The sequence below is a fragment of the Oncorhynchus clarkii genome, chromosome 25 (genome assembly GCF_045791955.1).
Source record: "Oncorhynchus clarkii lewisi isolate Uvic-CL-2024 chromosome 25, UVic_Ocla_1.0, whole genome shotgun sequence".
In the NCBI taxonomy this organism is placed as follows: Eukaryota; Metazoa; Chordata; class Actinopteri; order Salmoniformes; family Salmonidae; genus Oncorhynchus; species Oncorhynchus clarkii.
In genome coordinates, this window is record NC_092171.1 from 19,111,462 (window position 1) to 19,125,057 (window position 13,596).

Sequence of the window (13,596 nt, forward strand, 5' to 3'; positions counted from 1 at the left end):
CCCGTCAATATGTTGATAGCTCCACCTTGGCTTCTGTGTGGGGCCAATTATTACATGTCGTTCAGAATTGTATTTACTGGCACTAAACAACTGTTGGTGCTGATGTGGTTGGATTTAGCGATTTGCATACTGTAAATGGTTAAGTCATTGCCTAATAGATTCTCCTGGTGACATGTCAAAAGTATCAAAGCTTAATTCCAGTGTGTGGAATTTGTCACAGTCAGTATTTTGCTGTGCTTGCATTAAAATCGCATCTATATTAATGTTATGTAAACACTATTTACAATGATAAATTGAAGGCATGAAATCTTAAGCAGCTTAGGAGGGCATTAAGGTCAACCAAACTGGCAGACTTATAATAAATTCATGAGCTTCATCTGAAATATTAACCAAATGTAAATGCAAGGATATTAACAATGTTAATTCGTTTCTGATGTGATGCGGCACCTGAATAGTAGGGTTGATTTATTCTAGGTTTGATCATGTCCTCGAGCTCAGACTCAGACATAGACCATTTTGAATAGTAGCTCATGAAAGTCACAGTAATAAAAACAGAGACAATTGAAAAGACTCCACAAATTCTATAATGAAAATGGTAAATAATAATGTCACGTCATTGTTAAGAACTAAAAAGGGTAAAGGGACGTTATACACAGAAGTAAAATGAGTACTGATCCTACAAACGTCATGCTCACCAGACCAGGGATAAGAACATGGAAGGCTGTGTCAGTCTGTAGGACATCAAGATCTATCTTCTTCAAGAGGAGTGTGTGTATACGATGACGCTGGACATAGTCATCCGCACCTCGCCGTGTAACATAGATGAGCGGTGGTGATTCTACCATCAAGAACGCTCTGTAGACTAGGCTACAACAGACTTTGTGTCGCAAAGTGGATGGAAGATATATCTTCGATGTACTTTATATGAGCTATAGCTATTACTGATAGTCATTTAGAGAGTGATTGAGGAAGTGAACCTAAGCGGTGAGTGTGCGTAAAATCTAGACTTTCTCTCCAGACTGGGTTCAATACGCAGCGGTCTGTCTTCTCAGCAAGCGGCACACAACATAGAGCGTGCCGTCAGTTCATGTTTCAACAGAGAACGAAAGTGACCTGCAAATTGGTCCTCGTTTTGTTTTATCAATTTTTCAAAATTTATGATGTGAACTTATATGAGGTACAGGGGTATGATTGTGAGCCCAATTCGCTTTCCATCGACTCTTGGACAACTGTAAAGGGAATGCTATTGAGGCAGTCTGTGGCAGGATCTTATACAAAGGTAAGATCGATGGACTCAATTGATTACCTTGAATTGTTTTGATTTGCAGTGCATACTGTCATGGATTTTCACTTTGTATGTCATTGATTGTTCATCTAAGTTTCCCTATAATTCATGATTTGTAAATGTATCTTGAGATTCTGATTAAACATTAAGTGTAAATGCCATTAGATATAAATAATGAATGTAAAATGTATAGAGACCGACTGCTATTGATGAATATGTGGAATAGGAATGTGACATTTCCGAATTGGCCATTCAATTAGCCATAGTTTTATTCCAAAATGGACTAAGCACTGTAAAATATTGTTAGAAGTGATTTATCATTTCAGATAGTTGTCACCTCTCAAAAATGTATTATATGATATTAATCAGAGAGAGAGCAAGAGAGAGACAGAGACAGAGAGAGAGAACAGCTCATGAGCCCTCCTCATACACACACCAAACTGTGCTCTCTAACCACAGACTCATACAAACATAAGTGCATGTCACTGTCTGTCTGATAAATTATTAGTGGAGATGAAATGTGCTTTTTGTTGTGTAATGTACTGTGAAATGGAATTTCCTCTATTCTGAAAAGCAGCAAAGATGCATCCTCAAAGGCATATGAGAATCACTTTGTAATTCCATATAAATATCCTCTGGAGATACTTATATAAAGGGAATGCAAATCTTAATTGATACTTTGCTTTGATGTGTAGAGGAGAAGGAACTTGTCTGCTGTGGGAATCTTCCCTAATGGACATGATTTTTCATAGAGTTAAAGGTCCACGCTGAATTAACAAGTATTGCTACAGCCCTTAGATAAGCTTCTTACTGTACATTATCTGTGATATTGCTCCTGGGTGAATCCCCAAAAACATATTCCTAGAAGGAAGGATAAACTATTACTCAGAATTCCGTCCCACTATGCCTTCTTCCACACATAAACCTCTACATGACGACTAATCTGACATAGCCACCTTAATGCCATCATTCCATAGTAGACCTATAGAATGCTATGACTATGCTATAGGATGCAGGATATAGGCAACTCACTGGGTTTTTCCATTGCATGCCATGCGAGACAGAAAATATCCCATCACGTACCAGGATTAAGCTGATAGGTTCTCCTTTCATCAGAACCTCAGTGAGTAGGCTTGGGTGGAAAGATTAAGAAGGTATTTTCATAAACTTCCTCTGGGACTGACCTGGTCCGCTTCTATTGGCTACGAGTTTTATTTATGCTAATTTCCCTGTCTGATAGTGATAGAGGGAATTGTGGTGAGTTTTGCCAGCTCTTCAGAGCATGTGAATCATACTGCTTAAAACAACAAACTAGCTCACAGGAAAACATGTTACCCTGGTGACACGCTCCCCTGATGGTGTTATTGTCATTATTGAAATAGCCTCTTGAGAATACACTTACCGTAGCATGAAAATACCTTTGCTATTTGCTTTTGGTGCTTTGTTTTGCTTGATTTCATAGAGCTAAAGTGACTACAGTCAACATCACTGGAGCTTATTCATGACCTATGAGAGGCTTTCCCCCTCTTCTAGAGCAAGGTACTCCAACGATGCAGTGATGAGTGTAGCTCAGCACTCTGATCAGTATGCATTGCAAAATCCTTAAACATTTGTCTTCATCTTACTTGGTTGGAGGGAGCTTGGAAAATGATGAATGACTTTTTACCACCGTTTTTATATGAATTTAGGGGCATGAAATGTGCAACAGTGACAGATGGTGATTTGGTGGTTTAGGTGTGGGTGAATGCCATTAGTTTAATACCGTGTGAAGAATATAGCAGATTCTATTGTCATTGCATTGGCAAGAGTTTCATACAAATTAATGTCATTACATATCATACCTCATCCCACTTTCCGTAACTCTACCTGTCTTTTCCCTTCCAGCTCGTTATCAGTGTTTGCTGTCTATCCACTCTGATCTCCCTGAAGTCCCTCTCTGTCTCCCACCATGGAGAGTCTGAGTGAGCTGCAGAACCCTCTTCTAGATAAGACCAGCAGTAGACACGTGGTCCACAACGACTACCAGGCGTACCAGAGTGACTACCCCAACCACCAGTACCAGGAGAACATCATTGGTTACTTTGTCACAGGCAGCAACGGCAAGACTCAGGCCCAGCAGTTCCTGGATGCTACCTCTCTGCACTTAGCAGTGGAGGCCTTCTATAGGCCCAACTTTATCCTGTATAAGGACAATGTCAGCCTCCAGAGCAAGGACTCTAAGAGTGAGAGCTCCGAGACCACGTTCACAGAGAACAAGGACAGTGTGTTGGGAGTGGATGGAGCCCCCATAGAGGACCCTCAGGACAAACTAATGGGAGAGAAGGATGTGACGATCCAAACTGTGTCCTATGAGGTGGAGGAGGAAGGACACGAGTATGAGGTGAGAGATCACACAGAGGGCAACTATAAATTACCAACTACAACTTTGGATTTGGGATGTGTTGATGCTCATACAGGCTAAACAATGAGCATTGTTCAAATCAAAAGGTTCTTTTTTTATTAGTAGAGAGCAGTTGGACATAAATTAATAGGACGATTAAAATAAAAAGGTTACATGTACCTCAAATTGTGTGGATTATAATAGTGAGTTGCAGAAATCAATCACAGAATAATGGGTCACGGCACTCAATGCTTTTCATGATAACTATTTCATTTCCAACAAATCTCCCTACCTCTTTCTAATAGGCTGCTAAAGCAGCCAGCATGATTCATGCCTATTTATTCCACCTAACTGTCTGCTCACTAAATGGCCAATTTGGTGTATTTTATAGCAATCTTACAAATCAAATACAGGGGTAATTGTGCTGTTTTTCTCTTCCATAATTGTTGGCAAATCTCCCTGTTCATCTTTGATCATATCACTCCAGTCCTTTTGTTATGTTAGGACAAAACTGTGACTAAGCACTCCAAACTAAAACGGTGACAGTGGGAGAGCACCTTCTTTTGAAAAGTGGAACAATCTCATTTCATGCAGCAAGGGTTGTAAAATACCCATTGTCGTGAGTTGGCAGCGGGGGGAGTGCATAGATCCCTAACTGGACTTACGATCAGTCCAGCTCCTGTCACTAGGAGCTCAGCAGATGGATAGATTCACAGCAGAGACGGCCATTAATGCCATAGCTAATGCAGTGCTTTGAGAGTATTAGAGACTGGGCTGAAGCATGGCCCGACACAAAATGGCCAGCAGATCAATTATTCCAGGTAGATTCAAAGAACAAATGAATCTGATTAACACACAGGAGATGAAAGTTGGGCTTCCAGTTGGAACTTGAGAGCTGGTTCTCTTGGTTAACCCTCTGTCTAGCATTTGTGTGCATGTGTGTGTGTGAGTGCGCGTGTGTGTGTCGGTAGATCATTTCATTCTTGGATGTAGTTCCAAGAATTGGAGATGAAGTGAGTGTGCCAGCCAGGTGTGTGTTGATGTGATACAGCTCTCTACAGCTGGAGATCAAAGCTCTGTAGAAGGCTTTTAAAGTGAACATGCTCTCAACACACTTAGACAAGAGGGAAAACGCTGGACGATAATTCTTACACGTCAAAGTCAGTATCTGCTGTTAGTTCTTCTATACATGTTGTTGTGTTTATCATAAGTTATGGAATTTCTCTTGGACAGATCTACAAGAAAACGAGCAGCTGTAGTTCAGGTGTTTGTGTTTTTCCTCACTGGCTTTTTGGACAAATCACGATTTTGCAGGTGTTAGCATCTTTCGAATTTCAGAAGGGGACTGCCCGTAACTGCACAGAGAGAGGGTGGAGCTCCTCGTTCCAGTTCCGCTCTTTGCTCTAGCATCTCTTCATCTCTTCTCTTAACACGTATGGAGCCGAAACTTAATCGCTCAGCTGACCAATTACTTGAGACATTAGTTCTGTGTTAACCAAGATAAAAGATTATGTTGAAAACCCTGCATCTGTATGCTGACAACATGGTTCTCAGTAGGCATATGATGGCATTAACTGTTCCACACAATAACACATGACTGGACCATGTCCTCAATGACACCCATCTAAATTCTTTACTCAGTATTTATTTTTTGTTTTGGTGAGCTCTGTGCAATGTTTAATATCCATATTTGTAGATGAAAAGCAAGTTTTTCCAAAATGCCAACAGTTTAGTCCCTCTGCCAGCGTTTCCCACCAGATGTGATGGGGAATCAGGATACTGCTGGTGTGTAAGGGGTAAAACAAGACTCAGACCTGGGTGTGGGTGAATATCCATTCCCTAGTGACTGGGGCCATGGCTGTCTGTGTGACCTGTGGGTGTGCCCAGTGTCCCCTGCCGTCATTAACGAGCCCTCTGGGAGTGCAGTCTGAGGATAATTAACAGACCAGTGCAGTGGAGGAGTCTCATCAATTACACTGGCCTCAAAATGCCTGCCGCTACTGGCTGACTGGCTAACTCTCAGATTGGCTTTAGTGTAATGCACCACTCTCTGTCCATATTCCCATACCAAGTCTAGAAATCTATCCACAGCGACATGGGCATTCATTAGAAATGTGGTTGGATGTAGAGAATCTCACCTGCTGCTACAGGTGTCCACCAGGAATTATTTCACAAGTCCATTGTGGGCCAAAATCTCTTGGCCATTGGTCATGCATGTGGGTCTCTGTGTGCAACTTCATACAAAATTGACATAGCTTCTGTAGCTATATAATCGTATGGATGTAAAGTATTATGTAATAGATTTTAGATCCTCTGTTACTTTGTTCTCTCTACAAGCACAGTACTTGTGGCATTTAATGCACAATGCAAGAGCACATCAATATGTTTATCACTCTCTCTAACATGTTTGCCAATGGGTGAGAAGGTGATATGAGGGTTTTGCCGCTATGTCCACTTTGTCTACATGCTGTATAATTGGCTGGAGAGCTTTGACAGACACTCCCTCTGCCCGCCTCTCCGCCTCTCCTCTCGTCCTCTTTAAATTGGCTCATTTATTTTCGGCCCTGAACATCCATTTCCATTTCCTCTCTTCCCTCAGTCGCCCAGGTTTGTTTGATCCCTGTGAGTAACAAGACTAACAAATGAATCCGGTCCTGATGGAGGGCCATTCATTTAATCAAACAGCAGCTCCCTCTCTGGGAGAACTGCAAAGGTGAGGCTTTCTCTTCTTAAAGGTCATCCCAGAGATGTGGCTCTTTGTGTTTGGCTCTCAACTTTTGTCCCCGTACCAGAGTGCCCACAGCAGCGTCAGACTTTTCCATTCATTAGTCCCTCAGCTACCCAGGGGCCTCTGAGGAGGATCAAGGCACAGCATGAGTAGAGACCACACAAGCCCTCAGAACATTCACAGCCTCTCAAGCAAACAGATGAGAGTTGATGGCACCTTAATTGTGGAGGACAGGCTTGTGGTAATGGTTGGAGCAGGATAGTATCAAATACATGGTTTCTATGTGTTTGGTGCCATTCCATTTGCTCCATTCCAGCCATTATATATATATTTATTTTATTTATTTAACTAGGCAAGTGAGTTAATAACAAATTCTTATTTATAATGACAGCCTACCGGGGAACAGTAGGTTGTTCAGGGGCAGGACGACAGATTTGTACCTTGTCAGCTCAGGGATTCGATCCAGCAACATTTCGGTTACTGGCCCAATGCTCTAACCATTAGGCTACCTGTCGCCCCATTATGAGCCATCCTCCCCTCAGCAGCTTCCTGTGGTGGAGGTGCACATGAAGGATGGGGGAAGGGTCTTTCTCGTGCTGTAGAGGCAATTTAGCACATAAATTACACTGTCTTTTTCCCGTTTCCGCTGTCACCTGGTGATGATGAAACAGTCCGTTAATCCAGCGGTATCTGTCAGGTCGCTTATGGGTGTTGACAGAAATACAAATCCTCTCTGCCTGGCTGAGCCCATCATGTCCTACATGTAAGCAGAACAAGGGCAGAAATGCCTGGGGGTGTTTGTCATCAACTATCACACTGTTCACAGTATGTCACAGTGTGTCACATTATGTCTGCAGTGCAGAGTGACTTGCCTGACAAGTTCAGATCCATGGAACAATGTTGTAGAATCTGACCCTATAATCTTGCAGATGTTTGTGTTAGAAACAGCTTTGAGGTACACATATTGATTTAAAAATGCATTAAAATGTGTAAGTAGATAATCTAGCATGAGTAGCTCATCGACAATTAACTATTGGCGGGAGGATGGGGAGGGCCCTGGCGATGGTGAGGCCCCTAGTGGAGCCAGGAAAATAACCTCTCCCTCAACGTCAACAAAATGAAGGACCTGATCATGGACTTCATGAAACAGCAGAGGGAGCACACCCCTATCCATATCGACGGTCCACCCACACAGACAGTGTGGTGAGAAGGCGCAACAGTGCCTCTTCAACTTCAGGAGGCTAAAGAAATTTGGCTTGGCACCTAAAACCCTCACACACTTTTACAGATGCACAATTGAGACCATCCTGTCGGGCTGTATCACTGCCCAGTACAGCAACTGCACCGCCCGCAACCGCAGGGCTCTCCGGAGGGTGGTGCAGTCTGCCCAACGCATCACCAAAAGCACACTGCCTGCCCTCCTGGACACCTACAGCACTCGATGTCACAGGAAGGCAAAAAGTTAATCAAGGACATCAACCATACGAGCCATGGCCTGTTCATTCCACTATCATCCAGAAGACGAGGTCAGTGTGGGTACATCAAAGCTGGGACCAAGAGACTGAAAAACAGCTTCTATCTCAAGGCCATCAGACTGTTAAATAACCATCTTTAGCCGGCTACCACCCCGTTACTCAACCCTGCACCTAGAGGCTGCTGTCGTATGTACATAGACATGGAATCACTGGTCACTTTAATAATGGAACACTAGTCACTATAATAATGTGTACATACTGCTTTACTCATCTCATATGTATATACAGTATTCTATTATACTGTATTTTAGTCAGTGCTCATCCTAATATGTATATATTTCTTAATTCCATTCATTTACTTTTAGATTTGTGTGTATTGTTGTGAATTGTTAGATACTACTGCACTGTTGGAGCTAGGAACACAAGCATTACGCTACACCCGCAATAACATCTGCTAAATATATGTATGTGACCAATCAAATTTGATTTGATTTGGCGTCACCATAATGTAGTTGTTCAGACGTACACCAACCGTGACTATCCCAACTGACTGGCTCTTTCCTGTGCCCTTCCCTCCCTCCCAGAGTGACAGCTCCAGTGACAGTGAGAGTGAGGACAACTTCATCATGCTACCCCCCAGGGACCACCTGGGCCTGGCCATCTTCTCCATGCTCTGCTGCTTTTGGCCCCTAGGGATCGCAGCCTTCTACTTTTCCCAGAGGGTGAGACCAGGACCAGTACACTTTTACACCTACTACCCTGTTATTAATGCTAATTACCCCCAGAACACTCTGCAAGTTCAGTAGGCACAAGTGCTCTCTCACAAGTGTAACGCAGCTCATTTTCTACATCCATCGGCCCATACCAATTCTTACAGACCATTTACTGCTTAAACTGTATAGGTACCCGCCCCTATTTACTCGTGTGATCACAAGCAACCATACAGCAGAGAGCAAAGGAAACTGAGTACAGCTCAAACTAAAGGATGATTGTGCCGCTACATATTCAGTATATTTTATTTTCAATTATGGTCACATTTAGCCAATCAAATACCTCAACAATAAATGTTATTTTATGTTAGCAATACATTTCCCAAGGGAGTATCTAGCTGATACTATTTACATGTCTTTTTCAGTAGATAATGAATAGACAGGATAGCTGCTGCCCCCAGGACTGTCTCACCATTACAGTGATTATACTGAACCCCAGGTCTATCTATAAATAGCAGCACTTTAGTGAGCAGGTTCTGAATGCAGCAGGTCCCCTCCCTGCCCCCTAATCCAACTACAATTTATCTCAGTGGTTCGCAACATCTCTCAAACTAATTGCAAAGACAATTACATTGTAAAATGACCCAAATAAATGTGTCAAAAGGACAAATGGGTTATGTGAGGGTCCTTTCGGAGGGATACAAAAACATCCAAACAGCACATTAGTCACTTTCAAAACGGTAGTGACATAATTGCCATAGCAACTAATGTCTTGTTTTCTCGCTCTACAGTAAATGTACACCTACTCACATTTTTCTCAGTCATATTTAATCATGACTCATTTCTCTATCTTTTGTCTCTCAGACTAGCAAGGCCATTGCTAAGGGAGACTTCTCCAGGGCAAGCAGTAGCTCCAGAAAAGCCCTGTTCCTTGCTGTTCTCTCCATCACCATCGGGGCAGGGATGTACGTGGGGGTGGTGGTGGCCCTCGTAGCCTACCTGTCCACGTCTGGAGGACATGTATAGCAGCAGAACCACGGCCACAGGGGAGTGCTTAGGAAGCTGTCCCTTCTATGGCAACCCTGAAGCACCATCCCCTATAGATGTGGCTCTGTCTGGATGTTTGGGTTGAGGAGCAGCAGAGAGGATAGAGGAGGAGAGGAAGGAACAGAGTCAGTGTTTTGAAATGTTTACCCTGACCAAACAATGTAAACCACAGACGTATCCATCTGGATTACACCCATGTCTATTTCCCAGCCTCTTCTCTCTAGGTTTATCAGCCTGATAATGATGTTCGAGGTTCACAAAGTAATGAGGAAAACATCAATGGAAAGAGGAAAATGCTATTTTCCCCCAATGACTGTTCTGCTCCTAGTAAAATTAAAGTGATGATACTAATTCCAGAGCTAACCTCCTCCACTGATCTTCATCATTATCATGGAGGCCCCCATCCATAATTTTTGCGGTTCTCTGTAAATACTTCATGTGCAAATGATGTTTTTGTTCTTATTGATTTCCATGCCACAGGGAGTCATAGTGAGCCAGTCATTGTGTCTGAAATGCTACATCAAGAAGGCTTACTTTACTGATTATTCATCAAACTGCTCGCCAGTCCAGGTTCTGGGAAATTAATCTGCCATCATCAGTCAATCGACTCTCAACACAGAAACCTATCGGAGAATGTAGATAAAACTGGTGAGCAGTGATCAAGAGGAAAATGTGTTTATTGTGCACTGTATCTCCTGTCAGAATAAATACATTTGGCATGAATAATTTTCCTGTTGCCTGTCTTTCTCACTTATTCATTGTTTCCTTGAGGAGTGTGGAGAGGGGCATTTCTGACCGTATAATAGAGGGATGTCAGAATGCATTGTTGGCCACTGTGAGTTATATTGACAATTTGCTCGCCTCCTGGCTTCTCCCCTCACTGGCACTGCTTCTCTGTTCTCTGTGTTTGGCATCACTCATGGTCTCGCCTTGAGGTGACTTTAACTGCCAGCAAGCTGAAAGCTCAGGAACAAAGCATACATTTTGGAGTCAGGATGGCAGAACGAAACGAGTGCAGTCTTTCATTCACCTCGAGACTGTAGAGCCATCAAGTCCATCTCTCGCCCTCTCCCTCCCTCCCCCTCTCTCCCCCTTCTTTGTCTGGCATCTCATCAGCACCACTCAAAGCCAGCAGAATGACTCAAATACACAGGGAGACGTTTGTTGTGACTTGACGTTTAACATTAATCTGAAGACTGTTATTTATCTAATTACTAACTATGTTTAATTGTTACCCGTAACAATGACTCCTGTAACAATGAACTCATTAGGATCTGGGGCACCACGAGAGCGGTTCTTTAAAGAGTTACCATTTCCTGAATGAAACTCTAAAGTTCTTTACCTATTGCATCTATTAATCATAACCTTGTATCATATCATCATTCTGAACAGTCGTAACGTCCTGCATCTGCAAAAAACCCAGCCTTACTTATGATTCAGTACTACACAAATTGGTTTAATAATTTATTTACTAGCTTAAATAAATGGTAACACAAGATAAACATACAGACTTAATACATTAGAAACAGATCCCTAGCGGACCGACAACAATATGGCTGCTTGTTACAAAATACATGGAGAGGGCGAAAGAGAGAGAGGGACAGAGACAGTTAACATTGTTACATTTAAAAACTACTCTCAATTACACTACTCCTATACTTGGAGTAAGAAATATGGATATATTTATGTAGAAATGCCTTGGTTTGCCGCGGTTTATGCCTTTTCATGGTGAGCTCTAACACCAATGTCCTTGAGTTCCCTCTGTGTTTTTGAATAACAACATGAACCATAGGAAATTATATAATCTTTGAACTCAAGGATGAATAGAAATGACGTGTGCATACAGTATACCTCTTACTCAAGGTTGGAAGTAGATACAGATCTGGTATATGGTTAAGGGAAGGGAAGGTTGCTGGTATTACAGTGACCTCATCTGTTCCCTTTTCAGCTCCCCTCCCGTTTCAGTATTTTAGGCCTCTAATGGATGGAATGGTCCAGTGGGGAGGATGGGGGCGAAAGAGCTCATCAATGAAAGCTGTATAGGGTAGTGAAGTGTGTGAGAATGAGTGAGTGCAGCATGTGTTCCCTGTGTCTGTTCAATAGGGAGGAAAGTTCACCCACGCTCTCAGCATCCGCAGCTGAGCTCAGACCACCCGAAGCAAACTGGAGTCATATTAGTCATCCACCACCCTGGGAATAAAACTTTGTAAATTACTGCAGGATCTATCTGAACTGTGGGAAATCATTTATGTATTTTGTCAATTCCTATATTTTGAGGAGAATAAATATGTAGAATATAACTCATATTTATTCAAAAAATCATAGATTTGTCTGTATTTGTATTCACTTTGTTTTGCATATTTAGTCTAAAACATGTCAAGCCAAGGCATTGTGAAGTTGTTTGATTCAGACAGAATCCTATCACTGCTGCTTAACTGTTTGATTGCATGAAAATGAGTGTGTAACATCCAAAGACCTTTCATTTCCCTCTAGAAAATGACAGGGAGGAAATTGAATGGGGCATATCCACATGTGACTGAGGGAAGAAAATCAGAGTGATAAATGGAAGAGAACAAAATGGATAAGCAACTGTATAGGAGTGGAATGACAAAAGGTCATTAGAAAGCCACTATGTACATTAATAGTTGACCGTTCATACATCCGGGACCCATTTTCACTGTGTGTCATGACTGTGATTGAATACCTGTCATAATTGCCTGCATGCGGACAACATTGGCCTGCAAATGCCATCCTCTGTTGCTAGCATGTTCCTGATATCAGTTACTCTCACAATAGTTAGCTGTGTTGATGAATTTCACTATGTATTTACATGATTGACCATGTCTTATTCTTCACAGTGCTAAAAGCCTTAAAATATCACCTGCAGTGAAGCTAATTGGTTTTGAGTTCACGGAAGAGTCTCATTTTTTTCATCTAAATTATACAATTGCCAAGTATAGCTCTGAATTCTGCAGTTTTGACCTTCGCAATGTTGGCTGAGAGAGTCAATGTTCTCACGTCTGTTTTATCAGCTATTACAGAAGCATAGGTCATTCTGTGGAATTCTTTCTTCAGACACAATTTTTTATTGCCTGAGGCATATTACATTACCAAGGATGGTTTCAGCAACATTGGGAAAACCTAATGAGCCTCATCATTAACAAACTGTAGCAGCTAACTCTTCATCTCTGTGGCAACAGTATAACGACAGATATCTTGTGAAAACATCCTCCTAAAAAAGGGTGAATTGTGAAATACTGTCTTATTAGTGTGATAACTGCAAACTTCACAACAAGCTATTCTGTGAAAATGTAGTTGTATAGATTACAGACACTGTAATGCTGTTTGATGTTTATCCAGAGATGATTATTTTATGCTAGTGTCATTTAATGTATATTTAATTATTACATTAATGTTACACAGTGATACATTCAAGGTCCATTGCAGTGGCGACCCGTCATTCAGGGCAGAGCCCCACCTGTTTTGAGCCCCGCATTTTTAGCAAAAGCAAATTTATAAAAAAATATATATAAACTACCGTTCAAAAGTTTGGGGTCACAAAACAGAGCAAACTGTCTCTAACCAGAATAGAAAGAGGAGTGGGAGGCCCGGTGCACAACTGAGCAAGAGGACAAGTACATTAGTGTGTCTAGTTTGAGAAACAGATGCCTCACAAGTCGTTAACTGGCAGCTTCATTAAAAAGTACCCGCAAAACACCGGTATCAATGTCAACAGTGAGGAAGCGACTCCGGGATGCTGGCCTTCCGTCTGTGTTCTTTTGCCCATCTTAATCTTTTTTTGGCCAGTCTGAGATATGGCTTTTTCTTTGCAACTCTGCCTAGAAGGCCAGAATCCCGGAGTCGCCTCTTCAATGTTGACGTTGAGACTGGTGTTTTGTGGGTACTGTTTAATGAAGCTGCCAGTTGAGGACTTGTGAGGCATCTGCTCCTCAAACTAGACACTCTAATGT

At 42.1% G+C, this 13,596-nt stretch overlaps 1 protein-coding gene across 1 annotated transcript; it reads left to right on the plus strand.

Annotated features, from left to right (window-relative positions):
* The first annotated feature begins 846 nt into the window (after positions 1–846).
* LOC139383843 (synapse differentiation-inducing gene protein 1-like) lies at positions 847–10,344 on the plus strand. Its single transcript, XM_071128419.1, has 4 exons — positions 847–1,279; positions 3,170–3,665; positions 8,453–8,590; positions 9,443–10,344. The coding sequence occupies exons 2-4, from the start codon at positions 3,234–3,236 to the stop codon at positions 9,602–9,604; spliced, it is 732 nt and encodes a 243-aa protein (XP_070984520.1). The 5' UTR covers positions 847–1,279; positions 3,170–3,233; the 3' UTR covers positions 9,605–10,344.
* The last annotated feature ends 3,252 nt before the right edge of the window (positions 10,345–13,596 follow it).